Source organism: Leishmania donovani, chromosome 21 (assembly GCF_000227135.1).
Source record: "Leishmania donovani BPK282A1 complete genome, chromosome 21".
In the NCBI taxonomy this organism is placed as follows: domain Eukaryota; phylum Euglenozoa; class Kinetoplastea; order Trypanosomatida; family Trypanosomatidae; genus Leishmania; species Leishmania donovani.
Window position 1 is genome coordinate 673,433 of NC_018248.1, and position 17,742 is coordinate 691,174.

General features: G+C 60.3%; 5 protein-coding genes across 5 annotated transcripts; all 5 read right to left on the minus strand.

Annotated features, from left to right (window-relative positions):
- Nucleotides 1–1,386: 1,386 nt before the first annotated feature.
- LDBPK_211880 (hypothetical protein, conserved) lies at nucleotides 1,387–2,844 on the minus strand (the record flags this gene model as incomplete). Its single annotated transcript, XM_003860657.1, has 1 exon — nucleotides 1,387–2,844. One exon carries the CDS (start codon nucleotides 2,842–2,844, stop codon nucleotides 1,387–1,389), a length of 1,458 nt encoding a protein of 485 aa, XP_003860705.1.
- Nucleotides 2,845–3,921: 1,077 nt separating this feature from the next.
- On the minus strand, nucleotides 3,922–4,362 carry LDBPK_211890 (hypothetical protein, conserved; the record flags this gene model as incomplete). Its single annotated transcript, XM_003860658.1, has 1 exon — nucleotides 3,922–4,362. One exon carries the CDS (start codon nucleotides 4,360–4,362, stop codon nucleotides 3,922–3,924), a length of 441 nt encoding a protein of 146 aa, XP_003860706.1.
- A 620-nt stretch (nucleotides 4,363–4,982) lies between these two features.
- On the minus strand, nucleotides 4,983–6,008 carry LDBPK_211900 (hypothetical protein, conserved; the record flags this gene model as incomplete). The annotated part of the gene is made up of 1 exon (XM_003860659.1): nucleotides 4,983–6,008. One exon carries the CDS (start codon nucleotides 6,006–6,008, stop codon nucleotides 4,983–4,985), a length of 1,026 nt encoding a protein of 341 aa, XP_003860707.1.
- Nucleotides 6,009–6,983: 975 nt separating this feature from the next.
- On the minus strand, nucleotides 6,984–9,779 carry LDBPK_211910 (hypothetical protein, conserved; the record flags this gene model as incomplete). Its single annotated transcript, XM_003860660.1, has 1 exon — nucleotides 6,984–9,779. One exon carries the CDS (start codon nucleotides 9,777–9,779, stop codon nucleotides 6,984–6,986), a length of 2,796 nt encoding a protein of 931 aa, XP_003860708.1.
- Nucleotides 9,780–12,662: 2,883 nt separating this feature from the next.
- On the minus strand, nucleotides 12,663–14,558 carry LDBPK_211920 (hypothetical protein, unknown function; the record flags this gene model as incomplete). The annotated part of the gene is made up of 1 exon (XM_003860661.1): nucleotides 12,663–14,558. The coding sequence occupies one exon, from the start codon at nucleotides 14,556–14,558 to the stop codon at nucleotides 12,663–12,665; it is 1,896 nt and encodes a 631-aa protein (XP_003860709.1).
- Nucleotides 14,559–17,742: the final 3,184 nt, after the last annotated feature.

Sequence of the window (17,742 nt, forward strand, 5' to 3'; positions counted from 1 at the left end):
CTCCTCCTCTCTTCTTCCTATCTCTGTGGAATGAATGACCTTCGGAGGGGGGTCTCTGCCTCTCTGTGTGGTGGCAGTTGCGGCGAATGCGTCGGTGCGTATGTGGGTGAACAGAGAGCTCGGGTCTGCCCGCCACCGGCAGAATACCTACACCCCCCTTGACTTTGGCCGAGATGATTAGCAGCGCCCACGCACACGCGCAGCCGGGTCGTGTATCTTGGGAATAAGCGGCTCCGCGGATGTCTCGCCTCGTCGTGGTGGCGCCTGTGCCGTTGGACGAGCCGGTGAGCAGTGCGCTGACGGGTCCGTTCTTTTTCAGGCGTCGTTTATGCTGTGTTGCACGCTCTTTGGTTGTTTTAGCCCCCCTCCCTCGTATTGCGTTTGCACGTTGCGCCCGAACGACGTCGATGCACTGCCGTCGTGCGAGGAGGGATTTGTGCGCGATAGGGTGTTGTGTGGGATGGGTGTCGGAGGTGGGGAGGTGGGGAGGGGGGGGCATAGGTAAGAGAGACACGATAAGGGAGAGGGGAGGGTCGCTGTGCTGGGTGGCAGGCACCCGCGACGCAACAAACCAAACCGACTGAGATAAAGACTTCTTCGCTCTTGTTCGCCGTCGCTTGTGCGCGTGTGTGCCAGACAGACGACGAACGTCGGGGCCTGGCGCAGACAAACACGCACGCACACCACTGCGTGCATTATTTCCGTTGTTTCTCTCTCTCTGTGTGTGTGTGTGTGTGTGCGTCGAGGCAAAGGCGGTGGTACGCGCGTGAAAGCTCAGTGGCAAGAGCACCACCCACACGCGCCCACAGGTGCGAGGCAAACCGGTGTAAGAAAAACAAAAAAAAACACGGTGGTCCGAATGGGAGCGTGGCAAGACGTGTTTGAGGACAGCATCGCAGGAAGCGCGCAAGACATGAATGAAACACATCAGCATGGTCGTACTCAAAGAAAAGAGAGCGAAACGCGGAGGCGCGCGCGTCATCCGAGACCGGCGGACGGGAGGAGGCATGCATACAACCACAAAAGCCACGTACAGGATGGAGAGAAAAGCTCCGGCACCACTCAGTGCCTGCGCCACACACCAAACACATGTACACGCACGCGCATACACATCTGCACCGATTAGGGCACCGTCACCGCCGCCCTACGTGGTCTAGCCCCTCCCCCTCCCCCTGTACGCGCACGGCCGTTGTGCAAAGAATCTATACATTTGAAGCGAGGAAAATATCAGAAACACGCTAGGATGTACGCACGCACATGATCCAAGGCAGCGTGGAAGGTGCGTGCGTCCGTGCAACAAGCTGCAGCCATGTGGGGAGAGGCAGGCACAGGCGGAGACCGGCGAGGGCAGGGTGCACGGATAGTGCCATCGCCTCCCTCCCTTTTCTACTGTGCTGCCATGTCCGGGTTGACGATGGTCTTTGCCATTACTTCCATGGCGGCGTCGTTGGCGAGAATAGTCTGCCGCAGGTTGTTCGTCTTGAGCACCTGGTCGCTGATGGCATCCTCTAAGTTCTGCAGGTTCGCGTGGATCTCCTGCAGGCTCTCCTCAGTCTGTCGACGAGCTTCCGCGGCGGCCAGAGCCTGGTTGCGGGACTCGCTGCGCCACATATCCAGCTCGCGAGTCATGCTATCGATGTCGTCGTGAATGGCCTCCAGGAACTTGCCGAGTGGATTCGACGCTTTGGTGAGAAGCTGCAGCTGCTCGCGTAGCTGGTGGAGGTCGCTGTCGCCAAGCGCGTGACTGCCGCCACCGCGGGAGGCGGTGTTCTTGCTGCTGTGGATGATGATGCCGCCACCCGCAGGGGCGGCAGCAGCGGCGCCGTCGCCGCCCACCTCAGCGCGGCGGGCGACAGCCTCCTGGTCACGCTTCGCCTTGAGCGCCTGCTGCCCAAGCAGACCCTTAACGTCAGCGTCCTCGGCCACGGCCGCGGTCCGGGCCGCCGGCTTCACCTCGTACTGCTCCGCCACCTTCTGCCAGTCCTCCTTGTCTTCGTCCTCGCTCTCCGTGTCTGCCTTGCCACGCTTGCCTTCGCGAATGACACCGACCGCCGGCGTCGCATCCGCCGCCGCATTCTGCGCCTCGATGACTTCGTGCGTCGGCTTCGGGCGCGGCGGCGCTTTGCGCGCGCTCGTCGTCGCGGTGTCGACGGCTCCTGTCGACTCGCGCTTCCGTTCCTCGCGGTGGCGGTGCCGCTCCGTCTCGCCAGAGGCAGCGGTCGCGGCGGCCTGGTTGGTGGTCTCCTCCTTGGTTCGGCTTGGCGGCTCCGCCGCTGCCCTCTCCTTCGCCTTCTCCGCCTCCCGCTTCTTCTCCTCGTGGCGGCGACGGCGTTCCTCCTCGCGCCGCTTCGTGCGCTCCTCCTCGGTCTCCTGCAGCGGTGCCTTGGTTTCGCCCGACTCCTTCTTCGACGACGGCGCCGGGGCAGCGGCGGCTGCAGGCGCTGGTTCGCCGCCGCCGCTCACCTTCCGCACCGCCGCCGCCTTTTGCGCCGACGACAGCGCGGCGCACTGGGCAAGTTGCTGGAAGAGCTCGTTCGTCTTCTCCGCCTCTTCGCCGGCGACGATCTTGGAGGGGCGTGCGGTGACAGGGGTGCCAGTGGCAGCCTCGACAGCGGCGATAAGCTTCTCCAGAAACTGTACCTTGGCCTTCTTATCCGCCACCTTGGCACTGTCGAGTTGATCCGCGTCGAAGAGCCCGTCAGGGAAGCCGGTCGCCTTCATGAAGGACATGACAATATCGTGGATGTACCGGAATGGTGGCCGGCTCAGCAGTTTGTCCGTGAGCCTCGGAGCCTGGATCACAGCCCCCAGCTCCTTCTGCGTCTTCTCGATAATGGCCTCCATCTGCGCCCCCACCCCCCGCAACGCAGGATAAGACGAGAGAGCAGCAGCAGCAGCCAGCTGGCAGCGCGACGATGACGGAAGAAGAAGCGAGGAAACAGTTTGATGCGCCTCTACGTCTGCAACTGTGTATGTGGGCTCAAGTGTGTCTTGGCCTGCCTGGGTATGTCCCAGGCCGGCGAAGGCACGTGCACGGCTGCTGTGTTTTCTCTTGCGCACACGGCCTCCTGCTGCAGGGAGGGCGGGAGGGAGAGAGGGAGAAGGGCAGTCGCTGACGCGATGCGAGGCGCTCTATCAATTACAGCCCACACTTGGCCGTGTTTTCTTCTTTCACGCGACACGCAATACAACGCAAAGGAAAATGATAATAATCAGCGGAGGCAACGCGCAGTACAGAAACTACGGCATCGACACTGTCACGCGCAGAGAGACGCATCCGACACACGCACACACACACGCATGAATATGGAGATCGACCCCAAAGGGTAGAGATGAGGAGAGCAGAGATGGAGAGGCTGGGAGAGCGAGGGGGAAGGGAGAGAGAAGAGCGCCAAATCACAGTGAGCCGCGTGCGACTTCGTCGCCGCAGCAACCCTCTTTCCTTTGGCGAAGGGCCGTGCACCCCGTGGACATGAGGTGGTGGTGGTGGCGTGTGTGTGGGAGGGGGGAGAATAAGCAGCTGTGCCGCTTCTTTTCTCTCCATTTGTGGATCTAACTCTGTGCGCACGACGGCGTGTGTGTGTGTGTGTGTTGGCGTGCGCACGTGAGCTACAGTAGGTAACGGCGTGGGCATACACAAGCACGCACGCACGCACGCGCGCGCACACACACAAAAAAAGACGAGGCACGCCAAGCAGAGGTGGAAGTCGCATGGTGTCCGATGGAGGCAAACCTCCATCGAAGGACAAGCCGTTTTGAGGGGCGAAGGAAAACATCGCACGGAAGCTGTGCATGAAACGCGGAAGCTTCGCCATCGCCATCAGCTCCCCAGACTCACAGCACTGATGAGCGGCACGCCTCAACAAGAAGCCTCCCGCCAACCCTGCCCTCACGCACTCCACAAGAAAGAGAGAAGGCCGACTACCTCTGCGCGAGATCACTCCTCCTTCCCACGCCGGTTGCTGGAGCCGGCTCATTGGACCAGCCCAACGAGCGCAGTACGCGAATCCACGCCTCGTCACCGCTGTAGTGGTGCAGTGCGTCGTCTATGAAAAGTCGCTTTGAGTTGAGCAGCAGCGCATTGTACGCGTGCAGTACCTCCTGCAACGCCTTTAAGCACGCAGCGCAGCAAGGACAAGCTGGGGCTGCCTCCGCCGGAACCGGGGATCTCTGACCCGACCTGCTTGCTGTCGTGGTGGTGGTGGTAGGAAGGTCGGCACCGGTGCGTTGCCCGACAGCTAACCCCGGTCGTGCCCGGTTATTGCCTGGTGGTCGTCGTGATGCGTATGGGGCGGCGACTCTGCGGACAGACATCGAGGTTTGGGCACCTCCGCGAGGTGCTAGCGGCTCACGTCCCGGCATCCGGCCGGCTGTGTCGAGTGGTGGGGTGGGGGAGAGACAGTGGTGTGCGGAACCTGTGAGACTGAGGTTGCAGCCGTTGCGAGCGCATGGCGAGAGGCGCACGCAAGGAAACGCGCGTACGTGCTTTGGCACGTAGGAGCTTCTCGCGTCTGCCTCTGTCCCTTTCTGTGCGCGTGCGAGTGTATGCAGGCGGAGATGGAGGGGACGGGCCGACGTATCATGATGCGTGTGAAAATGGAAGTGAGCAAAGAGCGAGAGACGGAGGGAGAGCGAGGCGGTGATGATGAGGGGCATCGGCGTGAGTGCGAGGGCGAGAGAGAGGGGCTGTGAGAAGTGATGGAGCGGGCGTGGTGGGATACAGGGAGGCCCTTTATGACACACATGCGAGCACACTCACGGGGCATCGCCTTCTTTTTGATTCGTGCTGACGTCTTCTGCTTTCGCCCTCGCCATTAGCTGTGCACGCGCACACGCACACACAGAGATGATGGCGGCCTGCGGCGGAAACAAGGAAAAGGCTCGCAGGATACCGCGAAGGAAGGCGAACGCTTCAAACGACAACAACAAACAACTCTGTAAACGCATCCGACACACACATACGAAACACATTCAAGGCGCCGCTAAGCGGAATTCGGGTCCGAGTACGGACGGAGTCGCTTGAAGTTGCTCTCAATCATCTTCGTGAAGGCCGACTGGAACTGCTCCCGCCACAGCTCCTCGTCCGCGGCGTAGCGTACCACGAGCTCGCGCCACGTTTTGTTCTTTAGCAGCTCCAGCTCCGCCGCGTTCACGACACACTGCCGCTTCTTTGTCTTCCCGTCGGCCTTCTCCTTCACGTAGACGCACTTCAAAGTTTGCGGCAGCGCCGCCACCTCCTTGTTGTCCTGCGTCCGTGCCACCGTCAGCGGGGCAAAGGCCTTCTCATGCTCCAGCAGAAACTGGTAGTAGCGGTTGTTGAGTATGTAGCGCTTCCCAGTGTGCGTGGCGCCTTCGAGGCCGCTCACATCCTCGTGAAACTCGCCGACGCTGTGGCAGGCGAGCAGCGCCACACACTCTGCCTCGGTCAGGCCGCCGAGGGCGTGCAGTATCGTAGGAATCGAGAAGACTTTCTGATCTGGGTCCTTTGGAATGTTGCGCTTTGGGGCCGTGTCGCTGTCGTTGCGGCCCCACCTCCACTGATCTAGGATTGCCTCGTAGGGGCCGTTCAGGTACTTGATGCCGGCTATGGCAGCGAGCGAGGCGACATCCTCGGTGGAGGAGGCGGGGTAGGTGTTGGAGAGATAGTTCATGATCCCCGCCACGTCGTTCAGCCCCCGCACCACTGCGCACGACTCGTCGACCGTGTCGGCCGGGAACCCGGCACGACGCGCCGCCAACACAAACGCGGTTCGAATGCTCGTCGCGGCCAAGTCGGGGCGGAACTCGAACTGCTTACACGCCGATGCTACCACGTCCTCCCTGGCGTACTTGGGTTTGATCTTCGACTCGTCCACCTCGACAAAGTGCCCCGCCAGCCAGCCCGCGCAGAGGCAGCCCAGACACATCAAGATCAGCCACGTGTGATTCATGTGTTCCCACGACTTGTACGGGTTTGCCTCCTCCGTGTCCTTCCGGCCAGGCCCGACTTCCGGCGGGGCTTTGAACATGTTGTGACGCGTGCGGGAGGAAGAAGAAGAGGCGCTGCCTGTCGCAGACACTGAGTGTGAGAGGCGGCGAGCGAACAGTGCAGCGCCGCCCCACGCGGAGAGCGAGGAAGATGTGCGGGAGGCGCTACCCCGGCGGAGCAGCGTGGTCGGTGCCCATAGAGCAAGGCCACCGCCCCACGCGCAACACGACGAGCGGAGCATTCGCTGATAACCACGCAGGCGCACACGGGCACACTCGCACAGCGGTGGCGAAGGGGAGACGAGAGAGAGGGAGCGAGTCGGAGGGCAGAGAAGAGTGTGCGTGTGCGCGGAGGGCTGTGAGGGAAGGCGGAAGCCAACGGCAGAGAGAGGCAGGCCACGGGAGGCCGGGGAAGGCGATGCGCCACTCGCTCCTTCTCTCACATCATGCCCTCTGCGCCGAGGACGAGGAGACGCACACGCGCAGCTGTGGCGCTGCGGCTTAATCCGCCTTCAGGCCCATAACGAGGTGCTTCAGCAGGCGGCACCCCCTTTAGGAGAAAAGAGGGGGAGGTGCTGCCGCCGCCGCAGCAGCACAGACACAGAGAGGGAGAGGCCGTGGCGGGGCATCTGCACAGAAACATGTTTGCAGTCGTGTCACCGTATCTAAGCGCGCATGGCAAGAAAAACGCAAGGAGGTGCACAACGAGAGCGAGAGAAACGCGTGCGCACGCGTGCGTAGACAAGAGCGCAAGCGAGTCCGCAACGAGACACGCGGTGGCGAAGGCGGTTTGGGCCGTGTTGGACAACAGCAGCAGAAAGAACGGAAGAGAGAAAGAGACACAAAAGGCACTTTGCCTGCACGTAAACACACACACAAGAGGGCGCTCGGGTCGTGTGCAAGCCGACGCGTCCGCGCGGACCCCTTCACTGCTTCCCCCTCACCGACGAATCGGCGCGCCGGCCTCACGTCCTACCCGTTTCGGCTCTCCTCTGCCTACACCATCCCCCCTATCCTCAGGCGTCGTCGCCACCTTTGGCCTTGCGGGGGGCCACCGCCGCAAAGAAGTCGTCACACACGTCGAGAATCTCGTTGAGCCGCTCGTCTGCCTCGCCCTTCGCCGACACCTCCATCAAGTCCTCCATCTGCTCGGAGAACGTGCGCACCGTCGCGAGGCAGTATTTGCGGATCATGTCCGGCTGGTCGCACTCCAGCAGCGCATCCATCACTCCCGCCCACGCCTCGAGGACGTCCTCGGAGGCGGAGTTCAGCACATCCTGCACCTGCTCCATTACAGGCGGCATCGCACGCATGTTGCGAGCCACGGCCACGTTCTCGCAATCGAGCTGCACCCGAATCAACACCGTCAGAAACTCGTGCGTCGTGCTGAGCGTGTTGTCCACATGCCTCAGCATGGGGATGGAAAAGCGCGTCGTGTCGGTGAGTTCGTCGAGGTCGTTCGTGATCTTCCCTGCGGCGCTGTGGATGCGGTCGACGACGGCGAACAGTACCGCCTCCACCTTGCGCACACCCGGGAAGTGCGCGAACGCCTCGATGTACTGCACGCTGACCCAGAAGAACGTCACGTAGTTCGAGTCCGCCGTGAGGCAGTGAAGAAACAGCAGCAACGGCTTCAGGGCAACCCAGCCGAACATGCCGGGCAAGTTTTTCTGGATGCACCGCTCCTGGTAGGCGTTGACGATGGTGATCACCTCACGGTAGTGCTCCACTCCCAGGCGCTGAATGTGTAGCTGCGTCAGCACTGCGTCCTTCGCGACTGCCATGTCTCGATAGAAGCGCTCAACAAAACGGCGCGCCGCGCGCGTTGGCATCCCCATCGTGACAGACGGCTCCTGCGCGGCGCTCATGGCCGCACGGAGCAGCTGGTAAGGCACGCCCGTCTGTTCCCTGTCAACGCGGAGCTGCGAGAGGAGGAACTGCACAAATCTCTCGCCCTCTGGGTAGTTCTTGCGCAGCAGCAGGCGTACAATTTGCTCCACAGTCTGCACGTCGATGAGCTCGGAGATGCCCGGGTGTGCCATGATTAAGTCGAGCGCGGTGCGCACGCTCACGACGACCTGATCGACGTCCTCGGAGTCGAGCACCCGGTGCAGCATCACGTTCAGTCGAAGGGCCTCCAGTGTCTGCACGTCGGAGGGGTTCGGCTTCGACATAGCCCGAATGCGATCCAGCGCCACCGTCGTCGAGAGGTGCGAGGAGCAGTGAAGCACGCTCGCCTCGAACTGAAGCCGAATCGTTTCATAGGACCACCCATTCTCTTCCAGCACCTGCAGCACGTCGTCCACTCCCTTTGCCGCGCTGTGCAGCTGCTCGACGAAGCCGGCGTAGTCGAAGAGCGGCACCCGCACCACATCAATGTGAGAAATGAGCTGCATCGCCACGTCTGTCTGGTGCAGCGCCAGGCGACGACTTGCGCACTGAGCCAACATCTGGTACGCCTCCTTCAACCGGCGCAAGTACAAGAAGCCGCACGCGTCGTGTTCCTCCTTACGCAGGGCTTCCTCCTCAGCCGCAGTGATGGGCGGCGTTGGTGGCGAGGCAGTGCTGCCTCTGCTGGGGCCCCCGCTGCCCCTGCGCTCGGCTTCATCGTTGCCGTAGGACAAGGTTGGCGCCAGCCCCATGAGCGCCTCCGGCTGCAGGCCTGTCATGGTCAGCTCGCCACCCACGGTTATACCGATCGCCCGTTGATCTGAGAACGTGTTCGTCATGGCCAAGTCGGAAAGCGGCATCTGGTACTGCGCCCTGCCAACGCAGAAAGATGGCGGGCAGCGCAGGTTCCATAGCGCCACTGAGCCATCACTGCCGGCCGTCGTCAGCAAGTCAGCGTTGTGTCGCCACCATCGAAGTCGCACCGCATCGCCCTGCAGGGTCGTTACGGTCTGTACCGCCTGCAGTGGGTACCGGGCGTCGTAGACGGCCACGGTGCCGTCCGAAAACGAAACCGCAACGATGGAGGGCAGGAGCGGGTTAAAGTCACCGCAGTGCGCTACGGCTGGACAGCCGCCTGCGCGGCGGCAAGAGAAGGCTACGCTGTTGCTTGCTGCGGCGCTCCGCGTGTCTACCAGCATGACGCTGCTATCATAGGTGCCACTCAGCACCACACTCGCGCTCCCTGGAGCCCACTCGGCGAACATGACCGGCGTCGCCGCGTCGATATGTCGGTGTGGAAGCCACCGCTGCACCGGCAGAGATCCTCCTGTCAGGTCCCACAGATAAACAGACGTGTCCTGTGCTGCGAGCACGCTGGTCTTGCTGACGCACTGGTTGACGCGAACAGAGCGCACCAGCGTGGAGGACGCCGGCGCGCTCGGCGGCACGGTAACGCGAGACAGCACTACCTCCGAAGATCTGGTCAGCAGCGCGCCACATGGAGATAATAGGCCGCTACTCTCCCGGCAGCTCGCCACTGGCACATCGCACACCAGCACACGACCACGGCTGGAGCCGAGGAAAAGCAGGTCTTCACACCACTCCACGCAAGAGGTCTTTGTGCCCTCTGCCATGTCTAGCCACCGCATGCGCGCTGCGGCGTTCAGCGACGGCACGGCCTCGTCGAGGGGCATCAGCCCTACTGCACTGGTGCCCATCAAAGGGCTTAGCGAGACGGCCAAGCCCTTCTCCGTGTTGTGCAGTGCTATCTGCGCTGACGTGAAGAGCACACCCTCGGCGGCGAGTGGAATGCGGCTCGTCACAAGGTCTGCGTGGTTGCTCAGCAGACCCCGCAACTGATCCCGCCTCCTCCATGAGGAGGCGGCAGTGTAGTCTTGCAGATTGAGAATGCTCTGCTCCATCTCTCCCGCTCCTCTTTATGTAGCCATGTGGCTACGAGATCACACATAGAAAGAGAAGGTATGCGCGCGAGAGAGTGCAGGCCGAGCACACGACAACGATGCAAATATGAGCCGATGAGTCGCCCACGCGCCCACAGAGCGCACTTCCGAAAAAAAAAGGTGCGTGTGTGTGCACGGTGCACGAGTCGGAGCAGCAGTTCCGCTCACGTGAGGCAGAGCTAGCTTGACAGGGGGAGGCAGAGAGGGATGGAGAAGAGGTCAGCGAGGGAGAATGAGAGAACACGCAGGGGGGGGGGGTAAGGGGCTACAGACGCAGCAAGTGCCACAACGCCCAGATGGGCGATTGACCGCCGTCCCGTCCAGAACGCATGCAAGGGCAGCTACAGAGCGAAAACAGAAAGGCAGCGTTGGAACCGTTCGAATGTGTGGAGTGGGAGGGAGGGGGGAGGGGAGCGGAGAGGGGAAGAGGGAGACTAAAGCAAACCCAAAGCAGCTCACGCGAAGGGGGCGGGTGTGCGCATTACTTGTAGCAAGCAACCTCCCCCTCGCGTCCGCGCATCAGCATTGCCGGTAGCTACGTCGTGCTCATCTCCCAAAAGACGCCTCCCTCATTAACCAGAGCACGCGACTTCGCAAGAGCGGTCGTGTTTCCATTTCTTTCGCTTGTGGCTTTCGTTGATCACTGGTGTTCGCGGGTGCTTCCTCGCGCACTCCATCCGTGAGAAAGGCGAACGCATCGCGTCAGTGCGCTTCGAGCTGGCGCACACCCCGCGCAAACGTACCGAGCATGAGGCACTGCGTTCGAAAGGCAGAAAGGATTTGGAGATGTAACGCACGTCGCACCACTCGCTCTCCCGCTCCGCCTCTCGCCCTCTCACGCGTGCCGTGTCCCTGCGTCCGCGCACACACACAAGTGCCGTGTCGCAACTTCGACGCTGCCGAGGCATGTCTGTGCACCTTTTATGGGAGACAGAGAATAGAGAACCACCAACCACACCTCTGAGAGAGGCAAGAGGAAGTCGACGGAGAATGTGATGGAAAGGAAGGCAGACGCACGCCATCGCTTCCCCAACGGGAAAGCGGAAGAGACACGCATGGGGAAAGGGAGGCCGGGGGAGGGGGCAACAACTCGGTTGCTAGAGGCAGGGGGTTGGGTGGCGCGTGCAGAGAGGAGGAAAAGAATAACGCGAGGACGGGTTTGTCGCCAAGCGTTTCCTTCGATCGTCTTCCCTCTTCCGCTCCCTCTGCGCTGGCGTCCGACGCATGCACAGAAGCCACCTACTTGCGCTCCTACCCTCCGCTGTGTCTGCCTCTTTCCCACATTACGCCAAGGCGCGGCCTCTCCTGTCCCTCTCCGCAGGCATACGCACACTGCCACGCATCCCTCACGCCGCCGCGCACACAAGCAGCAACAGACGCACACACACACTTACACACCTAGGACGCGCAATGCACTCGCGTTGTCCCTCACCCGTTCCGCCATGCTGCTGTTTTTGCCCACGCTCATCGAGCGGCTTTGTGTCCGCCCCCGCCCCTTCCACACACACACACACTCGCAGAGCACACACCACCACAGCGTCCACCTGTCCCCGCCTCCTTCCCCACTCTCTCCGCTGCGACGAGGAGAAGAGCATCAGTTTTTCGTTGTTTCGCGTGTTCTGGTTTGCGGGGCCTATGCGGCCAGCGTGTGTGTGGCGTGTCTGAGAAGAGAGCTGGCGGCTGTGGTGTTTTCGTTCACTTGCGCCGCGCCAGCGGGGAGCGGGGGCGGGAGAGGACAGCGGGCTCAAGAGGAGGATGCGCCGTTGCATAGGAAAAACGAGAAGATGGATTCAACACTACGGGGAGGAGAGGGGAGGGAAAGGAGGGGGTGGATACCAGAGAACAAGTCTCTCCCTCTCACGCACGCGTGCGTTTCAGTGGTGGGTAGCGTAACCATGGCACACAAGAAACAGTCGATGAGCGCGCACGCAGGCCGGCCGGCACGCACAGTGGTGGAGAGGGGCCGAGTATAGAGCCACAAGACAAACCAAAGGGCGTGGCGGCCTCCATTTTTCTCGTGTTTGCCGCCGTCGTCGCGCGGGGGGGGGGCGCTGCTCCACTCGCTTAGCTGCAAAGTGGGCGGCTCGAGATGACGACAGAAACATTAGGAAGGGAGGGGGAGGGGGGCTGTGCTTGTGTGTGTTTGTGCATGTGGAGAAACACAAGAGGAAAGAAAGAGGGATAAACACATCAGAGAAAAGAAAAAAGAAGTTACGTGAGCCGCCACCACGCACGCACCCGCTCCCCTCTCTCCAATAATGCCGCCGTGCGCCCGTGCCCTCGTGTGCGCAGCTGTGGGTGGAGAGGAGCATACGCGAAGGCGCAGCGGTTGCAAAACGGGAGAGAAGGGGACAGTAGATATGCGGAGGCGTTGTCGCCGCTCTCGTCCGTTCACAGTCGTTTAACGCATCCGCTGCCGCCCGCACTCGCACCTACGAGTGCATGTGAAGAAGTCCGTGTATGGGAGCCGGTACATGCACGCGGATGGGTAAAGAGGATTTCAGACTGCGTCACTGTCGCGGACAAGAGAGACGAGTTCGAGGGAGGGTGAAGGGAGGGAGGGCAACGTGCCAACGCGAGCGACCGGCTCACGATGCAAGTACGCCCCGTTGGCAGCACAAACACACACAAAATAAAGTAAAAGCAAGACAAGCAAAAAGGAAGGCCACCATGCCAACAAAGGGCGGGTTTGTCCCCAAGTTTCCCTTTTTATTCTGACATGGCGCTGCGTCCTCTTCAGCAGCGCCGGCGGAGGTTCATTCGTCGCTCTTTCTCTTCACTAGTTGCCTGCACACGCAGGCAGGCACGGCTACAGCCGTGAAAAACAATAAGACAGAAAAAGCGTTACGGGCGTGAGTGGGGAGAACAGCACTTCGTCGGCTTCGACGCCCCGGGCCGCCACTCCTGCACGCGCGCAACAAACCGCGCGTACCGCACGTGAGCAAGCCCCGCAACAAGCAGCCCGCCGGCAGCAAGGCACGTCGCAACAATGAACGGCGTCTCGATGCACACTGCGCGGTTGCACTCCTGCGACGCGCTCAGCCGCAGCTTGCGGTGCTGCATGTCGACGTACATGCCGAACAGGAGCCGGTTGAACACAATCACGCAAATCACCATCACCATGAACGCCATGTTGTACAGCGTGTTGTGGAAGCTCTCGAACAGGCACGTGAAGATTAGAGCCTGCAGCGCCGCGCTGAAGCCATTCATGATGTACACAACAATGTATGGAAGCAGAATCAGCTTGCCTGGCAGCACAAGCAGCAGCACACCACCAACGGTCGCTAGTGTCGGGCTCACGAACAGCGCAGCAGTCACCAGCACGCGGCGGCGCCCGCTCAAGCCCTTCGTGTGTTGCACATACGCTTCGAACAGCCCGAATGCGATGCGGCCCACGCTGTTGCCCAGGCCAATGAACGCGGTGTACAGCGCAGCCGTCTGCGTGCTCCGCGGATTCCCCGTTTTCGCGATTGAAATCGTGCTCCCGTTGTACGACATTATGATCCCCATCGGGGAAACACAGAACATGTAGAGCAGAATCAGCCACAGGTCCAGCGATTTCAAATAGTCCAGCACCGTCGAGCCCGGGTAGCGTGGGTCCTGCCACGAGTCCAACTCCGACGCCGCCCTCGCAGCGCCGCCCTCCGCGTCGCTCTCCGTCGACGCCGGCGAGTTGTTCATGCTCACAGAAGCATTGCCCCCTGTCGGCATCGCGTCCGCCACCGCTGCGCCGGCCGACGCGTCGCGCTCCGACGCAGATGCCTCGTACGACAGCGCGATCGCGCGCAGCTCGAAATCCAACGGCGCGGCTTCGTCCATCCCGCCGAGCCACCGCAGCGGCAGCAGCATCAGGAACAGGCACAGCGTCAGTACGGAGACCACAACGCCAATCGTCAACTCCACCGAGCGCGGCAAGCGGCTCACGTACGACACAACCGGTGTCTCCACAGTGAAGAACACGATCAACGTCAGCACGACCGCGTATCCCACTATCAGGCGCCGTACAGGCACGAACTTGTACTCGTACAGCGGCTTTGTCGTGCGCAGCAGCGCAACCTCCTCGGCGCTCTTCCCGCGCAGCCGCCACCAGTTCATGTAGTACAGCGGTAGCACAATCAGCGCGCTCGCGCACACCGTCACAACGGCGATGAACGCGCACAGGAAGTAGATGAACCCGATCAAGCTGCCCTTGAACAGCGTCGTGCTCAGGCACGCAAAGATCGTGCTGCCCAGCCCCGTCATCACCTTCGCGAGGCACACGACAGGGCCGCGGTTGCGCGGGAATACCTCGAACAACGTCGAGATGTACGTCGTGTCGATCAGCCCACTCGCCAGGTTCAGGAACGCGTAGAACATGCTGATCGTCGTCACGTTGCCGGGGATCGCGCCGGAGAAGGTCTGCGCAAGGCCCACCGTCCCGATCACGCCCGTGGCAAGGCAGATCATGAAGTTCGCGAACGGCCCGAACATTTCGAAGATCACGCTGAACGGCAGCAGAAAGAAGAAGAACACAAGTCCTACAGTGCTCACTGTCGAGAGGTCGCCGGCGGACAGCTCAAACTGGTCGCGGAGCTGCGTCGTGTACAGGTCGAACGTGTAAGGCAACGATACGCAGATCCCGCAGAACAGCCCGCACACAAGGATGGTGAATCGGTTCATCTCGTTAACCGGATGCAACCCCTTCTCGCGGCGCGCGTGCAGGTACTGCACCTGCGAGAACCAGTCCGACAGCTGCATCATCTCGTCAGCTCGCGGGCGGAGAAGAGGAGAAAGGATGATATGGGAGAGAACGTGAGGATATGGAGAGAGGCGCGGAGAGGCGTCGGTCGTTTGCGTATACGAGAAAACGAAAAGACGAGAAAAAGAGGAATGAGATGCTTACCATGTGTGTGTGTGTGTGCGTATGGAGAAGTGGTTGTAGCGGTATCGGAAAGAGAGCGGCAGTAGTAGTGGTGGTCGTTCGATGGTTGGCGGTGCGGCGTGTGGCGTTGCAGAGTGGAGGGGGGCGAGACGAGATCGGTCAAGTGAGGCAGAGGGAGAGGATCATGGACGAAAGGGTGGCGGCACTAACGCCATAGCAGGCAGCAGATACGCGCCGGCTCCACGCGCACCCAAGCCAATAGCGGGAGAGACACACAGGCGACCCATAGGGGGAAGGGGGCGCGCATCATGCAACAAGCGCACACGCACGGTGCTGCTCCGCAGTTGTGTCGTGAAGTGTTGGTGAGCAGCCTCTGTGCTCCGGAGTAAGGAGAGTAGTCTTTTCATTTTGATTTTTACGGTTCTGCGTTCTTTACTGTTACGTTTGCGTGTGCTTGTATAAATATAGAGCAGCTTCCTGCGGCACATAGGCGGATTTCTTCCCGAGGGACGCTCCTACCGACTTGTCACGGAGGCGACGAGCTAGTCGGTGTCTGCATATGTAGGCCCACTTGTCGGCGTCTGCTGCCACGTTGTGCCAGTTTGCCAATCCCTTCCGCCATCTCACTCTTCACCTTTCACGCAGAGCTGTACACAGAGAAGCTCATGGCTATTCAAATGCTCACTCTGCGTCAGGCGTGGAGTGGAGGAGACGACAACAAGAAGAGCGAGTGCGAGAGGCAGCGGGACGAAAACAGTGAAGAAGGCGCGACCTGCTGCGGCAACAAGATCACAGCGTAGAGGGTCAGGAGGCGGCTTCTTCAAGCGTGTCTAGGATTGAAAAGAAATGGACACACGCACACACTGGAGGGAAGAGAAGAAGAGGGGGTGACGCGTAACTAAATGTGCTAAATAGAGAGAGCTCATTGAATATCGACCAAAAGACATACAGAAAATATTCGAAGAGGACTGCGGTACCTCTACGCTGGACATTCACAACGCCAAGAGAGAGCTACATACACACACGCGCACGCCACAAAACACGCGTTGCAGCAACCAACACCGAAACTAAAAAAAAAAAAACAGAAAGAAAACAAGGGAGCGCGTGAAGGAATCACTTAAGAGAGAGCACACCGTCACGCGCGCACACACGTCATCACGAAGCGCCGAGGGAGGGAAGAAGCGAAAACTAAAAAAAAAAAGAACAAGCACACGCGTGTTTGTCTGCACTCCTTTTTTTGCTTGTTTTTTTTTTCTTTCGTGGAGGTGCAGCGGTGGGATGAGCAGCGTCGCCTTATCGTACGTAAAACAAAGGATGAGCGATTCGGTGGGGAAGGCTTGTCTGCCTTTGACTGTCTGTGTGGGTCTGTGTGTGTGTGTGTGTGTGTGTTGGGGTGCAGACATGTATGAAGGCATATACGGCGTAAACGCTCGCAAGCACATCTGCCTCCTCTGTGGTTTGCATGTAGAGACAGATTTGATGTTTAAACGTGACGTTGTAGGCGATTGGACATTAGCGGCAGTGATGGTGGTGTTGACAGGGTGGAGAGAGCTTGGTGCACTCGTGCATGCACACATTCATCACACTTACGCAGTGATGCATCCCACCACAACAAATACGCACACACAAAAAAAAGTAACAAGGCGCGCGTACATAAAACGTCATCCTCTCCCATCACACCCGACATCTGCGGTGAAACAGCAACCCATATACAAGAGCGCGCAGGGAGAGCGAGAAAGACATGGAAGAGGCGGTGAGCGGTGAGTCGGTCGAGGCGTGCGTTCAAGAGAGTGGGCAGGAGAGAGATGGACAAAGAAAACGGGGCTTCGTCCCTCACCATTGCTGCTGGTCGTTGCCCCTCAAACACACACACGCACTCACAACCGAAAAAAAAGAAAATGAAAGACCACGGCAGAAACCACCTCGAACACGCTCACACACGCACGTGTACGCACACAAAGGCAAACGTAAAGAAAACAATTTTGTATTTTTCAGCGACGCAGAAGCGTGCGCTCACAGGCGCGCAAATGGACGCGGGGGAGGGGAGGGGAGGACGGAGGAGGAAGGAGGAAGGGGGAAGGGGGAAGAGACAAGCAGAAGAAACGAGAACGAATGCATATGTGTGCGTGCGTCAGGCCAAACACACACACGCACAGACACCCATCTATACATATATATGGGGGGGGGGGTGAATAACACACACCGCAAAGAGCGAAGTGGACCGAAAAGCCTAAGCCGGAAAAAAGGAAGGTGTGCGGGAAAGCCCAAAGTCAGTAAAAAAAAAAGAAATAGACGCCTACGTGACCTCAAGCATGCACAGCAGTGGGGCGATGGAAGCAAAGGAGGGATCGTGAAAGCACATGCGCGTCTGCGCCTGCCTTCCTCTGCCCCGCACTTCTCTCCCGTCGCTTCCACACACCTTGAGCAACAGAAAGAAAGGAGGGGAGGCGATGCACCTCGTCCCCTTGGTTTCTTGTAGGAATATGCGGAGAAGGCGGTGAGCACAAACAAACCCTACAGCACCAGCTCGAAGCGCACCGCAGCACGTCCAACGCTGAGGATCACACTTCGAGGCCTGAGCCAAAGTGGGTGTGGCACAGTTGAAGTCGCGAGCGCGGGAAAAAGGAGACGGCACTACGCCGACATAGAGACCAGCACGTGAACACGTACTCCCGTACCGTTGCCGTCCTCTTCTCTTTCTCTGATACCCCCCCCCCCGTGCGAGGAGGGGATACACGTCCGCTTCTTCTGCGAGTCCGTTCTACAGACGAGCACGTCCGCAACAGATATACGCGCATACACCACTACAGCTCACCTACCTCTGCTGCACGGCGGCCACATCCTCGCCATCTAGGACGGGCCGTCTGCTGTCGAATCGGGCTATGCGGCTAGCGGGCTCTTCGTGTCCTTCCCTTCTTCGGATACGCGCTGCACCATCGGCGCATCACACACCTACATGAACCACATGCCCTGATCCGAGCGGGCCGCACCCAGGGTCCTGCGCGAGGGCGGAAGCAGTGGGGCGCCCATCGTGCGGGTAGCAGTGGCTGGCTCACGTGCATG